Source organism: Balaenoptera acutorostrata, chromosome 4 (genome assembly GCF_949987535.1).
Source record: "Balaenoptera acutorostrata chromosome 4, mBalAcu1.1, whole genome shotgun sequence".
Taxonomy (NCBI): Eukaryota; Metazoa; Chordata; class Mammalia; order Artiodactyla; family Balaenopteridae; genus Balaenoptera; species Balaenoptera acutorostrata.
The window spans coordinates 85,137,022-85,159,428 of NC_080067.1; the positions used below are offsets into that span (position 1 = coordinate 85,137,022).

At 35.2% G+C, this 22,407-nt stretch overlaps 1 protein-coding gene across 4 annotated transcripts in view; it reads left to right on the forward strand.

Annotated features, from left to right (window-relative positions):
- Window positions 1–22,407, forward strand: part of GSK3B (glycogen synthase kinase 3 beta) — a 200,281-nt gene that overhangs the window by 64,784 nt on the left and 113,090 nt on the right. For all 4 annotated transcript variants that reach the window (XM_007181869.3, XM_007181868.3, XM_007181866.3 and 1 more), the window contains exon 2: window positions 2,154–2,347. In XM_007181869.3, coding sequence (XP_007181931.1) covers window positions 2,154–2,347 — 194 coding nt within the window. The remainder of the gene's footprint in view (window positions 1–2,153; window positions 2,348–22,407) is intronic.

Genomic DNA, 22,407 nt, shown 5'->3' on the forward strand with positions numbered 1-22,407 from the left:
CTGGGAAATTCAGTATTGGGCAAAGTGGTGACTTTTTTATTTTTAATGAGGCATGTCTGTTATGAATTCTAGCATTTCATGAGGATTTTGGTTTCTTGGTAGCAGTGTTTAAAATGCTGCTCTGTTGTTAAGATCCAAAGTTACGCAGTTTCTAGTAGCAAAAGTTAAATTGTTTGAACATCACAGAATCAATTGTTTTCCATTTTTGTTTTCCATATGCTTTTGCTGTGGGATAACTTTCAAACTCTAATGTTGCCAAAGTATCTTTGGAAAAAGCTCTTTAGCTATTAATAAATGAATAGTTGAGACTGAAAACTGCAAAAGATTATTCATGTGTTCTCTTACTATTATTCTGGAGCTGACCTTTTTTACATTATATTTTCAGAAACATCTGCTTCTTGGCGGGGGGTGGGTGTGGGTAATGGTATATGAAGTTGGTCTTTCAGCTGTAGTAGGAAGGTTGTAAAATATGGCAGAGGCAGCCTGACGTGAGCAAAGAGTTCTGTTACTTAAAGCTTTATGATATTGGACGAGTAATCTCTCTTACTTTCCTTATTTGCATAGTAAACATGGCCCTCCATTTAAGTGTTAGAGTAGATGAAACAATCGGAAAGTTCTTTTGTACAGTGAAATTTTATACAGCTGTTATTTTATTGCTGAGTCAGCAAATTGCAGTGACAAATGGTGACATGCTTTTCCTTGGCACACTAGCTGCTGACTGTCCCATGCATTACTAATGCTCATACCAAGTCACCCCCGGTGTTACCTTGCCATTCTTTACAGCTCTGCTATTTCAGATCTCTGATGGAGCAGTCTGAAGAGCTTGGTGATTTCTGAATAAAAATTCCAAGATGCTTAGGCAGAAAGAGCCATTGTTCCTTGTATACCCAGGATTTCCTACTAGTGGGAGAGTATAGTCTGTAAGAGTTCTCAGCAGTTTCTCTAACTGCTCGAAAGAGAACAGAGTAAACCTTTTAATTTTTACTAAGATAGCAGGGGTTTTTGTTGTTGTTGTTTGGTTTGGTATCTAGGGTTAAATATTACATTATTTTTCTTCTATGAGGTTAGTATGAATTCAGTGAGCATCTTAAAAATAAAATTGCTATAATGGAAGAGTCAGAGAAGAAAAAGAAGTGAAGTTTAGTCAGTGAGCCTAAGGACTTACATTGTACTGAGAATTGGTTTTAGATTTGTTAGGAAAGAGAGAAGAAGCACAAAGTCATAATTGCTACTTCACAACGATTGTAGTCCCTAGAATCTTTGTGTATTCTGAAATCACTAAAAGAACAATTTAAAGCTTCTTAAAATTAAGTGCTAGGTAGTATAGAATGGTTTAGAATAGTTTAAGAATTCCGAGATATGAACTGTGCTTAGGCAAGAAGGAGGTGGCTCTTGAGCTTGAATTGAAGAGAGTCTTTGGATTGTTACTGGCGGGGAGGGAAGGCAGAAGAGGTAAGGAGACGGTCATGAGTGGGCAGAGACCCCAGAGCTGGAGAGCTAGTTATGAATGAGGCTCAGTTCAGAATGGGTTTGATTTTTCTTTTAAGTTTTGCATTTCTTACCCCCAAATTTAACATTCCCCTATGTCTTTTACCCATCAGACCTTTCTTGGAAAGGCATCATTATTTTCTTAAGAAGAAATAAGACACAGAGAAGCAAAAACTCAAAGCCTTACCTTCCTAAAGGGAGAGTGGTCTGAATAGAGTCAGCATATTTAGACTTTTTCAATTGCACTTATCTTATTTTCAAGTAAAATAAGAAAGCCCTGAGGAAAGAATTAGGGCCTTTAGAGTTGGACAGATAAGGATTCTTTGGTGGGTCCATCATTCACCTTTTGACTGGACAAATGTAACATTCTTCTCATTATGTTTAATATAGGAACAGTTTTGTCTACTTCATGGGGTTGTTTTCATTAAATGAAGTCATATATATAAACTAAGCATGGTGTCTGGTCTATGGAATGACTGAATAAATGGTGGTTAAAATAATTACTTATAATTGAAACAAATAGTTGAAGTAATACTATGTGATAAACTAAGATGAGCATTTAAAAATAATTTGTAGTAAAGAATATAGTTTACTTGGTATACTTTGGCAATTTTCTCTGTTGAATTCTTTACAGTTCTCATTTTTCTATCCCTTATTTCTTTTAGGAGACAAGGATGGCAGCAAGGTGACCACAGTGGTGGCAACTCCTGGACAGGGTCCAGACAGGCCACAAGAAGTCAGCTATACAGACACTAAAGTGATTGGGAATGGGTCATTTGGTGTGGTATATCAAGCCAAACTTTGTGATTCAGGAGAACTGGTTGCCATCAAGAAAGTATTGCAGGACAAGAGATTTAAGGTAAGACCTTCAGTATTTCATGTATTTTGTTGCTGTCAGTGCATGTAAATATTTTTTCAATTGTTTCTCTTTGCTTTAAATTTCATTTATTGAACAATTTTTTTTTCAGCTCAACTACTGTAGTGACTTTATTTCACATTGTGTATTATGTAGAGATAAAATTTACTGAAGATTGCAATATTTTTTTGAACTGCTGTGAGTGATATATGTATTTAAAATGCTGTGAAATATAGATTAAAATTTCTTAATTTCTATTTTAAAATGTGACCTTTCTCTGCCTTGGTTGTTACTGGTGTAGGAGACCAGAGAAACATTACCTGTAGCATATGATCATTTGATACAGTTGACTATGCTTCCTCTCTTGAAAAATTTCCTTTGAGTCTGTGATAACAACACTATCATTTTTTTCCCCCATAACTGACCTTTCTTTGCTATCTTCTTATGTCTCCCTTTCATCTGCCCCTAGAAAGCAGTACTCCCCACAGTTCAGTTTATTTTTATTTCTTACACCGTCTCTTTAGGGTGTCCTGTACATAGATGGTCAGAGTCATCTGTACGTTATGGTATAGTGGAGAACCAGTGAGACCTGTGCTCTAATCAAGGCTCTGCCATTAACAAGCCATGTAACTCTGTTCCCTTCCCTACTCTTCCCACCTCTGCAACATTTTACTGAGAGTCTCCTGTGTACTAGGAACTGTGCTAAACATTAAGGGATTAAAAAAAAAAAAAGAGGTGATCACTGCTCTGAAATAGCACACAGCCTAGTGTCTGTATGCTCCAGAATGTCTTGAACTTTCTAAAGAGATTTTTTTTAAAAAAATTCTAAAGTTTTTGTCTTCAGTTCTCTCTCTCCCAAGCACTAGTCCCACGTTGCCCAGTGCCCACTGGATCTTGATATCTGAAGGTACCGTTATTTCAAATTGGCAAGGTTTCTTATCTGACTCTGACTTAAACTTTCAATCTTAAAGGAAATACTTTCTATTGGTTCCCATTCGTTGTGGCTCTTTCCTTCTAATGGTTTTCTCATTTACCTGTCATTCAGCCTCTTTCATTCTCTCATACCTCATATCCAGTGATTACCAAATTTGGTTGATTTTTTTTTTTTTTTTTTTTTTTTTTTTTTGCCCTCACTGCCTTGTTGAGCTATACCTTCTTTCCTTTTCTCATCACTGCTATTCTAGCCAGACCTTTGTCATTATTTGTCTTAACCACTAGTAAGACTCTTGCTTCTGATCTTCTCACTTCCAGTCCTTCTGCATACCAACATTAGAATAATCCCACAGTTCAGTTTGGTCATGTTGTTTCTCCTACACACAAATCTTCTTTGGGTTCCTCATAGCCTAGAAAATAAAGACTGCCCAGTTTTAATTGTACATTTGGGAGCTTCCATAGTCTTGCCTTATCTCCAGATATTCAGCTTTTACAAACCTTATGTATCACTATCTTTGAGATATATTGGTTTTTATGTCCTCTCTGCTTTTATCAGTTTCCTTTCTGTCACTCGCATTCTCCTGCTGTCTAAACCTTGTGCATATATAAAGATCCATGTCAGATTCTTCCTTTATGAAATTTCCCAGATGATTCCAGCCAGCCCTATGGATCTTGCTAGTCTAGATTCCTTGAACACTTATTGTTCATAAACTAGGAAATTCCAAATTTTTTCATGACAAGGACTCCATTTTTATTATGTGTGCCTCCAGGATATCCACGCACTTAATGTGTTTTTGAATTAATAGTTGCTGATAGCAAATACTTATCAAATCCTTAAAATATCCCAGGTGATCTAAGGCTTTTACATGAGTAGTTTTATAGGAGCTTTACCGTTAGTACTGTGGTATTGGTACTGTTATTATTCAGATAAGGAAACCTACACACAAAGAGATTATAAATTAACTTCTCCAGGGTCATACAGTTAGCAAGTGGATAGATGGGCAGGTATTTGAATCCAAGCAGTCTGACTCCAGAGTGCTTTATTACATTTTATCATTGCTGTATCAAACCAGTATATTCTGTTCAGAAGATACTTCGGTTAGTTCTTCTTTTTCTTGCTTTTAAAAAAAATTTAAATTTTTCCCTTTATCATAGTTAAGTTATTCAACTGAAATACAGTTTGGTTCATCTGTTTTTGTATGTATCCCTTTGTAGAACTTTATCCCCATTCTTTTTGACTTTTTAAAAAAAATTTATATTTTCAGTCTGTGAAACACTAATGTGGTTCTAAAAGTCAGAGATACACAAACGTCATTCCCTCTGTCTTGTTTCCACCCACTCCCTCTAGATAGCCAATCTCATTATGTTCTGATTTATTTTTTTGGGTTTCTTTTGCACAAATGAGCTGTAAGTGTACAATCATCCCTTGGTATCCACAGTGGACTAGTTCCAGGGCCCCCAGTGAATACCAAAATCTGCAGATGCTCTAGTCCCGTATATAAAATGGTGTGGTATTTCCATATAACCTAAGCTCATCCTCCCATATACTTTAAATTATCTCTAGATTACTTATAATACCTTGTTGATGCTATGTGAATAGTTGTAAATACAATTTAAATACTATGTAAATAGTTGCTGATGTGGCAAATTGAAGTTTTGATTTTTGGAACTTTCCAGAGCTTTTCCCCCCTGAATATTTTTGATCCCAGCTTGGCTGAATTCCTGGTTGTGGAATCCATGAATGCAGAGGGTGACTGTAGTTCTCTTGGTTTCTTTCTTACACAAAGTGTAGTATTAGAGATACTCTTTTGTACTTTCCTTTTCTGTTAACTATAGTTCCTGAAAGTCATTGCTTATCAGTTCAGAGATTTTTCTCATCCTTTTTAGAGCTTCATAGTATTGCAGAGTTGATTCCAACCATTCTTCTATGTATGGATAATGAATTACTTTTCAATATTTTGTAATCTCCAGGGGGGCTGTTATGAAAAACTTTGTGCATAGGTATTTTTTATTAGATGTGTATCTTCACAATAAATTAAGAGAACTAGGGCTGCTGAATGAAAACATAAACATATATGTAGTTTTGTATGATATTGCTAAATTCTCCTGCATAAGAGCTTGTACAGATTTGCATTCTCTCTAGTAATATATGAATGCCTATTTACCCACAAGCTTTGACAACATGCATTGATTTACTTTTTCAGTTTTTGCCAGTCTGATAGGTGAGAAATGGTATCTCATTGTAGTTTTAATTTACAGTCTTATGAATGTAGTTTAACATCTTTCCATGTGTTTAATGTCCACTTTTATCATATCTGAATTTTAGTTGTGATTAGAAAGCCTCTTCCTTATAAAGTCTTACAGAAAGCCTTTTCCTCAGGTTAAAGAGAAATTCATCCATATTTTCTAGCAGTTGTAAGTTTTCACTTTTTACAGTTAGATCCCTGATCCATTTGAAGTTTGTTCCTGTGTGTGGAGTTTATTCCTATGTATGGTATGAGTTATTGATTTAATTTTATCCTTTCTAAATCATTAATCATTTGTCTCATTTATTAAAAAGTCTATGTTTGTTTCAGTGATTTGAGATGCTATTGTTATTATATGCTGAATTTCCATGCGTAATTTGGTCTATTTCTGGACTTTCCCTTCTGTTCTACTAGGTCATTTGCATATACCTAAGTCAGTACCACATTGTTTTAATTATAGAGCTCTATAGTATATTTCAATGTCTGGTAGGGCTAATCCGCCCGTGTAGCTTTTCTTTTTCATGTTTTCTAGCATTTTTGGATGTTTATTTTTCCCAATGAACTTTGGTAACAGTTTGACTAACTCCATGAAAAAGCTCGTTGATATTTTTAATTGGAATTTCATCAACTTTATAAACTAACTTAGGGAGTTAAATCACCTGTCCATGATGCGGAATTACCTTATCCAGGAATAAGAGATGCCTTTCCATTTGTTCAAGTTTACTTTTGTATCTTTTAGGAGTTTTACTTATATAGGCTTTGACATTTCTTATTAAGCTTATTCCTAAGTATTTTATTGCTTTTGTTGCTATTATATAATTTTGTTTTTCTTTTTATTTTTTTCTGCTAAGTGCTATAACGTGGCAGGCTGTGTGACACCAGCCTCAGTTCTTTCCAGTGTATCACCTTTTCTTTGTGAAACTTAAGTATTCTTTGTTCGCCTTGCTAATAAATGTTAACTGTTTCCAAAAGTATAAAATTTGGTGTATTGACCAATTCATTTCTCTTGATTATCATAAAATAGGCATTTTTCTGATAACTTAAAATTCTGTAGTTTCACATTTGTAATTTTTACATAGCTGCTACCTAGGATTAAATAATCATGTATTTTGCATTAAATAATTACATATTTTCAGGAAAAGGTGGAATAGGATCTTCTTGCACAATTACATAAACCAACATGCTTAACCTGCTGGTGTCAGTGAGAGGCAGTTTGTTGTGGTGAAAAAACAAGAAGAGAAAGAATGGTCAGAGATAGAAAGAAAACAAGAGTAATTATCCCTGCACTGTAGTCATGAAAACTATATCTAAGATACTGAACCTTTTTTTTTTTAAAGAATTTCTGGTGTAACAAGTTTCATTTCAGTAGTGTTTTACTTACAATTTGAATACTTTTTTCCTTCTGGACCCATCATACTGTGGCAAATAACTAAAATTAAGCTACTTCAATTGGCCATTTTGAAAGTGCTTGTGATAGAAAATGCTATTGTGATGTTAGGGGTAGAGTCCAGCTAGGTACCTACTGTAGGAGACCTTTGATATTAGAGCAGGGAGAAGATTAATCAATCCCAAAGGCTACAGATGGTTGTTGAGGCTGGCTTTTCCAATTTGAAAATCAGTAAGCTACATTTTAATTAATTAGTAATCTTAGCTTCATTAACTATTAATTTCAGTTCTCCTTTGAACTAAGTCATAGGTTTCAGGTGTCCTGCTTAGTTTCATTTGTTCTGTAGTTAGGATGTGGGGGTGAAGTGAAGTGTCACTGTTGTTCTGTTGTGAATAGAGAGTTTGAGCCCTACTTTTAATATATACCATTTTGGAGAGTGAGGAGAGAGAATGTCTGGGCTCAGTCCTTAGGGATATGATTATTTTCTGTATTTTCTGTATTATTTTCTGGAGACAACAAAGGAGAAATAAGACCTTGGTCCACTATTAGTTTTGTAAGCTTAAGCATATCCATTAACTTTATGAGCTTCAATTTCATCATGTGTACAATGGGAATGCTGTTACTACAGCAATGCCCCAGTCCAGTGTTTGGTGCATAAAAGAACTCAATAAGTATTGTGCTCCCTTTTTACTCCAACGTTGCGTGAATTAAATGAAACAATGTATTATGAGAACATTTACTAAATTTTAAAACTCCTTATAATTAAGTTCTATTGGTTTTAATTTTAGGCTTCTGAATTACTACAAACTGCTATTTACTTTGGATTTTTTTCAGTGCAAGGTTGAGCCATCAGAGGAGTCCAGTGTCTCCTGGGAAAAGAGTTTCATTAAATATGTCTGCCATGCTGAGTCATTGGCAGGGAACAGCTCATGAGAAGCTTGGCTTGGCCCCAAACAAGAGAATAGCTTTGAGAGCTCAGCAGCTGGGACCATTGGTCAATAATGTTTCCTGCAGTGGGATATCTGAGAGGCACATTTTCATAGTTGACATAACAAACTTCCTAAGGATATAGACTATATTATGCTACTTTCCCAAGTGCCTATGTAGGATGACTGGTAAAATGTTTTTTCAAATTGAATTGAATTTTCAGAGACTGTACAAAGGTTTATTGGTAAGGATTGTATTGATTTTGCTTTAAAATTATATATAGTTTTATTGCCTCCATTATTCCAGAGAGAAGAAAATGGAGGCATGATATTGTGGTCCTGAATGTCTTCTTTCTGCCTTTCATGGCTTGAATGGCTTGAGAGAAAGAGAAATAAAGCTTAATAGAAGGCGGCCAGAGCAATTAGGCAAGAAAAAGAAGTAAAAGGCATCCAAATTGGAAAGGAAGAAATAAAACTGTCACTGTTTGCAGATGACATAATATTATGTATGGAAAATCCTAAAGACTCCATTAAAAAAAAAAAACTGTTAGAATAAACCAATTCAGTAAAGTTGCAGGACACAGATCAGTGCACACAAATCTCTTGCATTTCTGTATACTAATAACAAGCTATCAGAAAGAGAAATAAAGAAAACAATCTCATTAACAGTTGCACTGAAAAGAATAAAATACCTAGGAATATATTTGACCAAGGAAATGAAAGACCTGTATATTGAAAACTCTAAGACATTAATGAAAGAAATTGTTGAAGACACAAATAAATGGAAAGATATTATGTGCTCATGGATTGAATCAATATTGTTAAAATGTCCATACTACCCAAAACAATCTACGGATTCACTGCAATCCCTATCAAAATTCCAATGTCATTTTTCAAAGAAATAGAACAAATAATCCTAAAATTTGTATAGAACCACAAAAACCTCAAATAGTCAAAGCATTCTTGAGAAAGAAGAACAAAGCTGGAGATATAATGCTTCATGATTTCAAGCTATATTACACAGCTACAGCAATTAAAGCAATATGGTATTAGCATAAAAACAGACACATAGATCAGTGGGACAAAATAGAGAATCCAGGAATAAACCCACACATGGTCAATTAATTTACAGTGAAGGAGACAAGAATATACAGCAGGGAAAGGACAGCCTTTTCAATAAATGGTGTTGGGAAAACTGAAGAGCCACATGCAAAAGAATGAAACTTGACAACTGTCTTATACCATACACAAAAATTAACTCAAAATGGATTAAAGACCTGAATGTAAGACCTGAAACCATAAAACTCCTAGAAGAAAACATAAATGTTAAACTCCTTGATATAGGTCTTGGTGATGATTTTTTGAATCTGACACCAAAACCAGAGGCAGCAAAAGCAAAAATAAACAAGTGGGACTACATCAAACTAAAAAGCTTCTGCACAGCAAAGGAAACCATCAACAAAATGAAAAGGCAGCCCACTGAATGGGATAAAATATTCTCAAATCATATGTCTGATAACAGGCTAATATAAAAAAAAAACCTAACAATCCAATTTAAAAATGGGCACAGGACCTGAATAGACATTTTTCTGAAGAAGACATACTGATGACCGACAAGTACATGAAAAAGATGCTCAACGTCACTAATCATCAGGGAAAGGCAAATCAAAAGCACAATGAGATATCACCTCACACCTGTTAGAATGGCTATTATGAAAAAGACAAGAAATAACAAGTGTTGGCAAGGATGCGGGGAAAGGGAACGTTTGTGTGCTGTTTGTGGGAATGTGGATTGGTACAGGCACTATGGAAAACAGTATGGAGGTTCCTCAAAATATTAAAAATAGAACTACCATAGGATCCAGCAATTCTACTTTTGGATATTTATCTGAAGAAAATGAAAATACTAACTTGAAAAGATATATGTACCCCATGTTCATTGCAGCATTATTTACAATAGTCAGGATATGGAAACAACCTAAGTGTCCATCAGTGGATGAATGGATAAAGAAATTGTGGGGTGTGTGTGTGTTTGTTGTGTGTATGATGGAACATTATTCAGCCATAAAGAGAAGGAAATCCTGACATTGCGACAACATGGATAGACCTTGAGGGCATTATGCTAAGTGAAATAAGTCAGACAGAAAAACACAAATGCCATATGCTCTCTCTTATGTATGAAATCTTAAAAAATGAACAGCAGCAACAACAAAAAACAAGCTTGTAGATATAGAGAACAGATTGGTGGTTGCCAGAGGCAGGAGGTGGGAGAAATAGGTGAAGGGGGTCAAAAGGTAAAAAGAAAAAAGAAAAAAAAACTTTAATATGAGGCATAGTACACTTCTGAGTTTTCTCACTTTTTTTCTTTTAATTTTATTATTCTTTAGTGTTTATGCCTTTTCAAATTCCTATATGTCTGTGGTAAGTTCCAAAGAAGTGTTTAGCATCCGGAGTTAGATCTGCTCTTTTGACTAGTTTCATTAAAGGCTTTGCAATTTTTGTGGATGGTCAGCTGCTTGATTCTTTTTTTATTAACAGTTTTATTGAGATATAATTCCTATACCATAAATTTCACCCTTTTAAAGTAAACACTCTTTCACCCTTTTAAAGTATATACATTGGTTTCAATATAGTCACAGAGTTGTGCAACTGTCACTACTAATTCTAGAATATTTTCATCACCTCAAAAAGGAACTCTTTTAATAGTTCCCTATTCAATTCTTATTAATAGTCCCTCCCCATCCTCCTCTTCCCCTAGGCCCTGGCAATCACTAATCTACTTTCTATCTCTATGGATTTGCCCATTCTGGACATTTCATATAAATGGAATCATAACATATGACCTTTTTGTTTCTGTCTTCTTTCACTTGGAATAATGTATTCAAGGTTCATCCACGTTGTACTGTCTCAGTACTTAAAGTACTTTTTGTGGATGAATAATATTCCATTTTATGGATATGCTGCATTTTGTTTATCCATTCATCAGTGGATGAACATCTGAGTTGTCTTCAGTTTTTGGCTATAATGAATGATGCTCCTCTGAACATTTGCATACAAGTTTTTGTGGGGACTTTTTTTTTTTTTAACAGTTCTCTTGGGTATATACTTGGAAGTATGGTGGGTCATATGGTGACTCTGTGCTTAACATTATGAGGAAGTGCGAACTTGTTTTCCAAAGCCACTGTACCATTCTACAATCCACAAGCACTGGATAAACATTGCAGTTTCTCCACATCATTGCCAATACTTATTATTATCTGGTTTTTGAGATATCTGTCTTAGAGTAAACTGATACATCTTGTCTTGTTTTGAATTTCCTGGTGGCTAATGAGGTTGGGCATCTCTTCATCTTTTCTTTTATTGGCCATTAGTATATATTCTTTGGAGAAATGTCTGTTGAATTTCTTTTTTTTTAATTAATTAACTAATTAATTATTATTTTTGGCTGCGTTGGGTCTTTGTTGCTGCATGTGGGCTTTCTCTAGTTGCGGCGATCGGAGGCTACTCTTCATTGCGGTGCGCGGGCTTCTCATTGCGGTGGCTTCTCTTGTTACAGAGCACGGGCTCTAGGTGCACGGGCTTCAGTAGTTGTGGCTCTTGGGCTCTAGAGAGCAGGCTCAGTAGTTGTGGTGCACGGGCTTAGTTGCTTCCTGGCATGTGGGATCTTCCCGGACCAGGGCTCGAACCTGTGTCCCCTGCATTGGCAGGCAGATTCTTAATCACTGTGACACCAGGGAAGTCCCTGTCTGTTGAATTTCTTTACCCATTAGAATTTTTTTTTAATTTGAAATTTTCTCTTTTTAACAGATAACTATTTTTTGAGCAGTTTTAGTTTTACAGAAAAATGAATGGGAAGTACAGTGTTCCTGTATACACTCAGTTCCCCCGTTTTCAACCTTTAGCGTTAATGTAGATTTGTTACAACTGTAGCAATATTGATGTATCAGTAGTAATTAAAGTCCATAGTTTGCATTATGGTTCAGTATTTGTGTTGTATAGTCTGTGGACTTTGGCAAATGTATAATGACATGTTTCCATCATTACAGTGTCATGCAGAATAGTTTCACTGCCCTAAAAATTCCCTGAGCTCCACCTATTCATCCCTCCCTTCCTCACCTCAACCCTGACAACCATTGATTTTTTTAAAAACTGTTTCTGTAGTTTTGCCTCTTCTAGAATGTCATATACTTGGAATCAAACAGTACATACATAGCCTTTTCAGATTGACTTTTTTCACTTAGCAGTATGCATTTAATGTGCCTGCATAGCTTTTCTTGGCATGATAGCTCATTTCTTTTTCTCTCTGAAAAAATACAATTATATGCATATACTACATTTTGTTTTTTTTATTTGCTTATTAAAGGACATCTTGGTTGCTTCCAGGTTTTGGCAATTATGAATAAAGTTGCTCTAAACATTCATGTGCAGGTTTTTGTGTAGATAAAAGTTTTCAGGTCATTTGGGTAAATACCAAGTAGCACAGTTGCTAGATTGTATGGTAAGAGTATGGTTCAGTTTTTAAAGAAACTGCCCAATTATCTTCCAAAGTGACTGCGCAGAATAATTTTGTATTCCCACCAGCATTGATGAGAGTTCCTGTTGCTCTGCATCCTTACCAGCCTTTGGTGTTATCAGTGTTTTGGGTTTTAGCCATTCTAATAGGAGTGCAGTAGTATCTCACTGTTGTTTAAATTTTCAGTTCCCGATGAAATACGATGTTGAACATCTTTTCATATGCCTATATGCCATCCGTATATCTTCTTTGGTGAGGTGTCTTTTCAAGTCTTTTGCCCGTTACTAATGGTTGAGTGTTTTCTTCTATTGAGTTTTAAGGGTTCTTTGTGTATTTTAGTTAACAATTCTATTATCAGATAAGTGTTTTACAGTGCTTTTCTCCCAGTCTGTGACTTGTCTTTTCATTAGTGTCTTAGACCAAAAATTTTTAATTTTAGTGAAAAGTCCAATTTACAACTTTTTTCTTTCATGGATTGTGCTTTTGGAGTTGCATCTAAAAAGTCACTGCCAAACACAAGGACACCTAAATTGTCTCCCATATTATCTTGTAGTGTTTTATAGTTTTGCCTTTTACATTTAGGTATGTGATCCATTTTGAGTTAATTTTTGTGAAAGATGTAAGATCGGTGTCGAGATTCATTTCGTTGCTGTTCAGTTGTTACAGCACTATTTGTTGAAAAGACTATCCTTTCTCCTTTGAAATGCCTTTGTTCCTTTGTCAAAGTTCAGTTAATTATATCTGTGGCTATTTCTGCACACTCTGTTCTGTTCCAGTGATCTATTTGTTTGTTCTTTCTCTAATATCATATCCATTTTTACTCTAGCTTTATAATAAGTCTTGAAGTCAGTGTCAATCGTTTGACTCTTCTTCAGTATTGTGTTGACTGTTCCATATCCACAAAATAATTTGCTGGGATTTTGATTGGGATTGCATTAAATCTATAGATCATGTTAGGAAGAACTGACATCTTGACTATTCAGTCCTCCTCTCCATGTACATGAAATATGTTTCCATTTATTTAGATCTTTGATTTCTTTCCTCAGAGCTTTATAGTTTTCCTCATATAAATCTTTTATCTAGTTTGTTTGCTTTGTACCTAAGTATTCCTTTTTTTTCTTTTTTTGTGTACTAATGTAAATTGTATTGTGTTTTTTAATTTCAAATGTAAATTGTTCATTGCTGGTATATAAAAAAGTGCTTGACTTTTGTACCTTAATCTTGTATCCAGCAATCTTGCTATATAGTCCCTTATTAATTCCAGGGTGTTTTTCGTTTTTGATGCCTTGGGATTTTTTACATGGACAGTCATGTCATCTGTGAACAAAGATAGTTTTACCTGTTTCCCAGTCTGTATACCCTTTATTTTCTTGGGGGGTGGGTGTCTTATTGCATATGCAGTGTTGAATAGGAGTGGTGAGAGTCTCAAGTTTTTCTTGGCTTGTTCCTGATCTTAGCAGGAAAGCATAGTGTCTCCGCATTAAGTATAAAGTTAGCTGTAGAATTTTTTGTAGATGTTCTTTTTTTTTTAAAATTAATTAATTAATTTGGTTGCGCCGGGTCTTAGTTGCGGCAGGCAGGCTCCTTAGTTGTGGCATGCGAACTCTTAGTTGTGGCATGCGTGTGGGATCTAGTTCCCTGACCAGGGATCGAACCCAGGCCCCCTGCATTGGGAGCACAGAGTCTTAACCACTGCACTACCAGGGAAGTCCCTGTAGATGTTCTTCATCAAGTTGAAGATGTTCCCCTCTATTCCTAGTTTGCTAAGAGTTTTTTTTTTTCTTTTTTTGTTAATCATGAACGGATGTTGAATTTTGTCAAATACATTTTCTACATCTATACATATGATCAGATAATTCTTTAGCCAGTTGATGGACTGGATTATATTAATTAATTTTAAATGTTGAACCAGCTTGTCATACCTGGACTAAATCCCACTTGGTCTTGGTGTATACTTCTTTTTATACATTGTTGGAATCAGTTTGCTAATATTTTGTTGATGATTTTTGCATTTATGTTCATGTGAGATATTGGTCTGTAGTTTTTGTTTCTTTTAATATCTTCTGTTTTTGGTATTAGGATAATAATACTGGTCTCAAAGAATGAGTTGGGATATATTCCCTTTGCTTTTGTCTTCTGGAAGAGACTGTAGAGAACTGATATAATTTCTTCCTTAAGTGATTGGTGGAATTCACCAGTGAACTCATCTGGGTGTGGTGCTTTCTATTTTGGAAGGTGATTAATTGTATGTCAGATTGTTTAATAGATACACAACTTTTCAGATTATCTAGTTGTCCTTGTGTGTGTTCTGGTAGATTGTGTTTTTCAAGAAATTGGCTCATTTTATCAAAGTTATCAAATTTGTGAGTACAGAGTTTGTCGTGATATTCCTTTAATCTGTTAATGTCCATGAGATCTGTGATGATGACATCTTTCTGCTTTTGATGTTAGTAATATATGTCTTCTCTCTTCTTAGCTAACCTGGCTAGATTTTATCAGTTTTATTGATCTTTTCAAAGAACTATCTTTTGATTTTGCTAATTTTTCTCTATTGATTTCCTGTTTTCAGTTTCATCTTTAATTTATATTTCTTTTCTTCTGCTTACTTTGGATTTAATTTGTTCTTTTTCTGCTTTTCTAAGTTGCAAGCTTAGATATTGATTTTGGATTTTCTTCTTATTTAATATATGCGATCATTGCTATAAATTTCCCTGTAAGCACTGCCGTCATTGCATCCACAAATTTTGATTTAGCTCAAAATATTTTCTATTTTCTCTTGAGACTTCTTTGACCCATATGGTACTTAGAAGTATGTTGTTTATGCTCCAAGGTTTTTTTTTTTCTGACTGTTTTTCTGTTACTGATTTCTAGTTTAATTTCACTGTGGTCTGAGAGCATACCTTGTATGATGTCACTTCTTTTTAATTTGCTAAGGTATGTTTTATGGCCCAGAATTAGGTCTATCTTGACTAATGTTCTATATGAGCTTGAGAAGAATACGTATTCAACTGTTGGATAAAATTTTCTGTAAATATGTTAATTAGTCCAGTTGATTAATAGTGTCATTCAGTTCAACTATGTCCTTCATTGATTTTCTGCTTGCTGGATCTATCAATAACTGATAACTGATGAAAAGTTGTTGAAATCTCTAAATATAATAGTGGATTTGTCTGTTCCTCCTTGTGATTCCATTAGTTTTTGCCTCAAATATTTTGACTCTGTTGTTAGGTGCATACACCTTAAGAATTAATGTCTCTTTGGAGAATTGATCCCTTTTTCATTATGTAATGTCTGTAGTGTCCCTTTTTATCCCTGATAATTATTCTTGCTGTGTAGTCCTCTTTGTCTGAAATTAATGTAACTACTTCAGCTTTCTTTTGATCAGTCTTTGTAGGGTATATTGTTCTCCATTCCTTTACTTTTCTTTATTTTATAAAAAATATATAACATTAAACTGATTTACTTAGCTGTTTTTTTCTGTTTTGGGGTTTTTTTTTTGCTGAACTCTTTCCCCCCCCAGTTTTGTTAAGTATAATTGACAAAATTGCATATATTTAAAGTGTTCAATGTGATAATCTGTTATATGTATAAATTGTGAAATGATTGCCCTAAGAAGTAATTAACATATTCATCACCTCACATAATTACCTTTTTTGTATGTGCATGGTGAGAACACTTGAGATCTACTCTCTTAGCAAATTTCAAGTATACAGTACAGTACTGTTAACTATAGGTACCATGTTGTACATTAGATCCCCAGAACTATGTCATCTCATGACTGAAGGCATGTACCCTTTAACCAGCATCTTTCTATTTCACCCACACCCCCAACCCATTGTAACCATAATTCTACTCTATTTTTCTGAGTTTGACCTTTTTTTTTAAAAAAAAAAAAGGATTTCACATACAAGTTAGCTTATGCTTTAATTTCCTTTAACACTCAGAAGTTTTAAAGTTTGATGTAGTCCCATTTGTCTCTTTTTGCTGTAGTCACTTGAGCTTTTTGATGTCATCAAAAGAAAGAAATTCTGTCACTTATCACACATAGATGAACCTCAAAAACACTATGCTAGGCGAAATAAACTAGTCACCAAAGGTCAAATATGTTGCCAATGCTCACGTCCTGAACTGTTTCCCCTATATTTTCTTCTAGGATTTTTGTGGTTTTAGGTCTTCTGTTTAGGACTTTGATCCATTTTGAGTTAATTTTTGTGTATGGTGTAAGGTAAGGGTCCCTCTTCTTCTTTTTCTTTTGCCTGTGAATATCCTGTTTTCCCAGCACCATTTGCTTAAGAGATTATCCTTTCCCAATTGTGTAGTCTTGGCACCCTTGTTGAAAATACACATAAGGGTTTATTTCTAGGTTCTCTGTTCTGTTCCATTAGTCTATATATATCTGTGTTTATGCTAGTTCCATACTGTCTTGATTCCTGTTGCTTTGTAGCTTGTTTTCAAATCAGGAAGTGTGAAACCTCCAACTTTGTCCTCCTTTTTTCAAGATTGTTTTGGCTCTTTGGGGTATTTGAGAGTCTGTATAGGATCTTAGGATTTTGTTTTTCTATTATTGCAAAAGATGCCATTGGGATTTTGATAGGGATTGGATTGAATCTGTAGATGACTTTTGGGTGGTACAAACATTTTAATGTTATTAAGTCTTCCAGTCCATGAGCGTGAGGTCTTTCCACTTATTTCTATCTTTGATTTCTTTTGGCAGTGTTTCATAGTTCTCAGTGTACAAGTCTTTTACCTCCTTGGTTAGGTTTTTTCCTAAGTATTTTGTCCTTTTTGGTGCTATATATAGTAAATAAGATTGCTTTCTTTTTTGATTGGTCATTGTTAGTTTATAGAAGTACAATCAATTTTTGTATTCATTTTGTTTTAGTATCCTAAAACTTTGCTGAAATCGTTTCTTATTTCTAACAGGGCTTTGTGGGGTTTTTTTGTTTTTAATTCTTCAGGGTTTTCTACATGTAAGATAATCTCATCTGTAAACAGAAATAATTTTACTTTTTTTTCCAATTTGGATGTCTTTTATTATTTTTCTTTTGTAATTGTTCTGGCTAGGGTTTCAAATACTGTGTTAATAGTAGTGGCAAGAGAGGGCATCCTTTCCTTGTTCCTGATTTTAGAGGGGAATCTTTAAGTTTTTTGCCATTGAGTATGATGTTAACTGTAGGCTTTTCACATACAACTTATTATGTTGAGGCAGTTTTCTTCTATTTCTAGTTTGTTGAGCATTCTTATCATGAAGGAATGTTGAATTTTGTTAAATGCTTTTTCTGTATCAGTTGAGATGATCATTTGATTTTTGTCCTTCATGTTGCTAATGTGATGTATTACATTGATTGATTTCCATATGTAGAACCACCTTTGCATTCCAGGTATAAAACTTGGTAATGGTATTTCTCCAGAGACACACCCAGGAGTAGGATTACAGGATCATATGGTAGGTCTATTTTTAGTTTTTTAAGGAACCTCCATACTGTTCTCCATAGTGGCTGTACCAATTTACATTACACTCCTGGGCATATATCTGCAGAAAAACGTGGTCCAAAAGGATACATGCACCCCAGTGTTCATTGCAGCACTGTTTACAATAGCCAAGACATGGAAGCAACCTAAGTGTCCATCAACAGAGGAATGGATAAAGAAGATGTGGTGCATATATACAGCAGAATATTACTAAGCCATTAAAAAGGATGAAATAATGCCATTTGCAGCAACATGGGTGGACCTAGAGATTGTCATACTGAGTGAAGTTAAGTCAGACAGAGAAAGAGATACGTTGTATGATATCGCTTATATGTGGAATCTAAAAAGAAATGATACAAATGAACTTATCTGCAAAACAGAAACAGACTCACAGACTTAGAGTGAATTTACGGTTACCAGGGGGAAGGGTGAGGGGTAGGGATAATTAAGCAGTTTGGGATTGACATGTACACACTGCTATATTTAAAATGGAGAGGGTGTGGAGAAAGGGGAACCCTCTTGTGCTGTTGGTGGGAATGTAAATTGATAGAGCCACTATGAAGAACAGTATGGCGGTTCCTTAAAAAACTAAAAATAGAGCTACCACATGACCCAGTAATCCCACTACTGGGCATATACCCTGAGAAAACCATAATTCAGAAAGACACATGTACCCCATTGTTCATTGCAGCACTATTTACAATAGCCAGGATATGGAAGCAACCTAAATGTCCATCGACAGATGTTGGATAAAGAAGATGTGGTACATATATACAACGGAATATTACTCAGCCATAAAAAGGAACGAAATTGGGTCATTTGTAGAGATGCAGATGGACTTATAGAGTCTGTCGTACAGAGTGAAGTAAGTCAGAATGAGAAAAACAAATATCGTATATTAACGCATGTATGTAGAATCTAGAAAAACTGTACAGATGAACCTATTTGCAGGGCAGGAATAGAGACACAGACATAGAGAATGGACGTGTGGACACAGCAGGAGAAGGGGAGGGTGGGATGAATTGGGAGATTGGGTTTGACATAAATACACTACCATGTGTAAAATAGCTAGTGGGAAGCTGTGGTATAGCACAGGGAGCTCAGCTTGTTGCTCTGTGATGACTTAGATGGGTGAGATGGGGGGTCCTGGGAGGAAGGTCCAAGAGGGAGGGGATATATATATATACATATAGCTGATTCACTTCATTGTACAACAGAAACTAACACAACATTGTAAAGCAATTATACTCCAATTTAAAAATAAATAAATAAAATGGTTAACCAACGAGGACCCACTGTATAGCACAGGGAACTCTGCTCAATATTATGTAACAACCTAAATGGGAAAAGAATAGATACATGTATATGTATAATTGAATCACTTTGCTGTACACCTAAAACTATCACAACATTGTTAATCAACTATAGTTCAATATAAAATAAAAAGTTAAAAACACATACTTGGTAATGTTTATAAGGTATATAATCCTTTCAATGAGCTTTTGAGTTTGGTTTGCTAGTATTTTGTTGAGGGTTTTTGCATCAGTATCTATCAGGAATATTGGTCTGTAGTTTTCCTGGTGTTTCCATCCCTACTTTTAATGTATCTGTGTCTTCGAATTTTAAATGGATTTCTTTTAGATTATATAGAGTTGGTCTTTTTAAAACTTATTTTTAAAATTATTTTTATGTTTTTAAATTGTGATATAATTGATTTATAACATTGTGCAACTTTAATGTTTTTTCGTTTTTGTTTTTTTTTAATCCACTGATAGTCTCTGTCTTTCGTGTGGTATATTTAGGCCTTCGATGTTTAAAGAGATGATTGATATAGTTGAATCATATTTTTACCATATTTGTTACTGTTTCTATTCATTGAACTTGTTCTGTGTTTATTCTTTTGTCTTGCTGTTTTTCTGCTTTCTCTGTTTTTGACTGAGCATTTTATAGGATTCTGTTTTTTCTCCTCTCTTAGCATATCTATTATACTTTTCTTTTTAACTTTTTTTAGTTGTTGTACTTGAGTCTACAGTGTACATTTTACTACTTTTTGAAGTCCATTTTCAATTAACACTATACTACTTCACTGATAGTGAAAGTACGTCAGGGCAGAGTATTCCCAGTTCCTCCTTTCCATTCCATATGACATTGCTGTCATTAATATCACTAATCTGTAAGATATCATCACTGAAGGTATTGTTGCTGTTATTATTTTGAACAAATGGTTATATGTTAGATCAATTAAGAAAAATAAAATATATTTTACTTTTATTATTCTTTTTCTAATGCTCTTTCTTTATGCAGACCTGATCTTACCTGTGTCATTTTTCTTCTTTCTGATGAATTTTATATTTTAACATTTCTTGGATAGCAGGTCTACTGTTGACAAATTCTGTCAATTTTTATTTTTCTGAGAAAAATCTTTATTTCTCCTTTACATTTGAAGAATAATTTTGCTGGATACAGAATTCTAGATTGTTGGGGTTTTTTCCTTTCAACACTTTAAATATTTTACTTTACTCTTCCCTTGCTTGCATGACTTTTGAGGAGAAGTCCGAGTAATTTTTTATCTTCGCTTGTCAATAAGTGAGTTTTTATTCTCCCCTCTTCTGGCTTCTTTCAAGATTTCCTCTTTGTCTTTGATCTTTTTGCATTTTAAATGTGATATACTTAGGTGTAGATTTTTTGGTATTTGTCCTCTTCCTGTACCTGTGGTTTAGTCTATGATACTAATTTTGAGAAATTCTCAATTATTGCTTCAAATGCTTTTTCTGTTTTTTTTTTCTTCTTCTTTTCTCCTTGTGTTATTCCCATTATGCATGTGTTACACCTTTTGTAATTGTCCCACGTTGTTCTTGGATATTGTGTTTTGTCTCTTTCATTCTTTTTTCTCTTTGCATTTCAGTTTTGGAAGTTTCTATGGACATTTCTTCAAGCTCACTGATTCCTTCCTTGGCCATGTCCAGTGTATTGATGAACGCATCAAAGGCATTGTTAATTTCTGTTACAGTGTTTTTTATTTCTTTTGAATCTTCCTTAGAGTTTCCATCTCTCTCTGTATACATTACCCATCTTTTCTTGTGTGTTAACCTACTTTTTTTATTAGAGTCCTCAGCATAATAATCATAGTTGTTTTAAATTCCTACTCTGATAATTCTAACATCTCTGCTATGTTCAGTTCTGATGCCTGCTCTCTGTGTATTCACACTCTGATTTTTGTCTTTTAGTATTCCTTGTGATGTTATGATGAAAACTGGACACGATATACTGAGTAAAAGTCACTTAAAATATATAGGCCTTTAGTGTGAGGTTTTATGTTTATCTGGCAGGAATTAGACTGTGTTTACTGTTTACTGTAGCTGTAGGTGCCAGAAGTTAAAATTTCCCCTGGTGGCCTTTTATTTTGTCTCTCCTCTTGTCTTTGGGTTTCCTGAGAAAACTCTTCTTAAATAAAGTCTGAGACATGCAGTTCTTTCCATATTTCTCTGCTATTATAGGGGAGCCCTATATAAGTGTTGGTAAGGTGTGGAGGGAGGGAAAGTGTTCTATATTCCTAAAATTGTCTCAGTGTCTTAATGAGCCTGTGTTCTGGGCTTGACCTTTATATATGTTTCTCAACTTTTTGTTCTTCCTACCCCCAATAGGTGAGACAAGAAGGCTAGAGAGGGCTGGAGTTTTATATTTCCCTTCCTTCACATGGAAGGCTAGATGAGGTTAGAATTGGTTATTTCACTTCCCCCACTTGGAAGTCTACACAAGGCTAGAGTTGGGCATTTCCTTTCCCCCAGTTCAGTTAGGTCTGATAGAATAGTTTTTCTTATGGAATAGTTTTTCCTTTGGGAAGTCTTAAGAAGAAGAGAATGCTCTAGGCCCATTTTTATTATTTTAATTTTATTTTATTTTTGGCTGTGTTGGGTCTTCATTGCTGCACGCGGGCTTTCTCTAGTTGCGGTGAGCGGGGGCTACTCTTTGTTGCGGTGCGCAGGCTTCTCATTGCGGTGGCTTCTCTTATTGTGGAGCATGGGCTCTAGGGTGCGTGGGCTTCAGTAGTTGTGGCACGCGGGCTCAGTAGTTGTGGCTCACAGGCTTAGTTTCTCCGCGGCATGTGAGATCTTCCTGGACCAGGGCTCGAACCCGTGTCCCCTGCGTTGGCAGGCGGATTCATAACCACTGCGCCACCAGGGAAGGCCTAGGCCCATTTTTAATGGCTACTTTTTTCTTCTTCCTGCTTCCAGCAGATTTTTCTTAGATCTTCACTGTGAGAACCTGGTAAGGTTCCTGGAGGTCAAACTGAGAAAAGTATGGTCCACCCTCTGGAGTCTTTAACTCTGAGATTTGTCCACACTTGCACCTCCGTCAGTTGCAGTTTAAGTTTTCCTGTACTGGTACTGGTTCTACAGGCAATTTCTGCTCCTGGGCTTCTCCTCCAGTAAGCTGTGATTCTGTGTGTCTGCCTGTTTGTCTGCAGTTTTTAGGGCAGCAGCTTGCCGTGACCTCAGTTCTCTGATGGACTTAAGAAGAGGGTTGGTTTTCAGTTTATTCAGCTCTTTTCTTGTGAAGATGGGAGGGATGACTTCCAAGCTCCT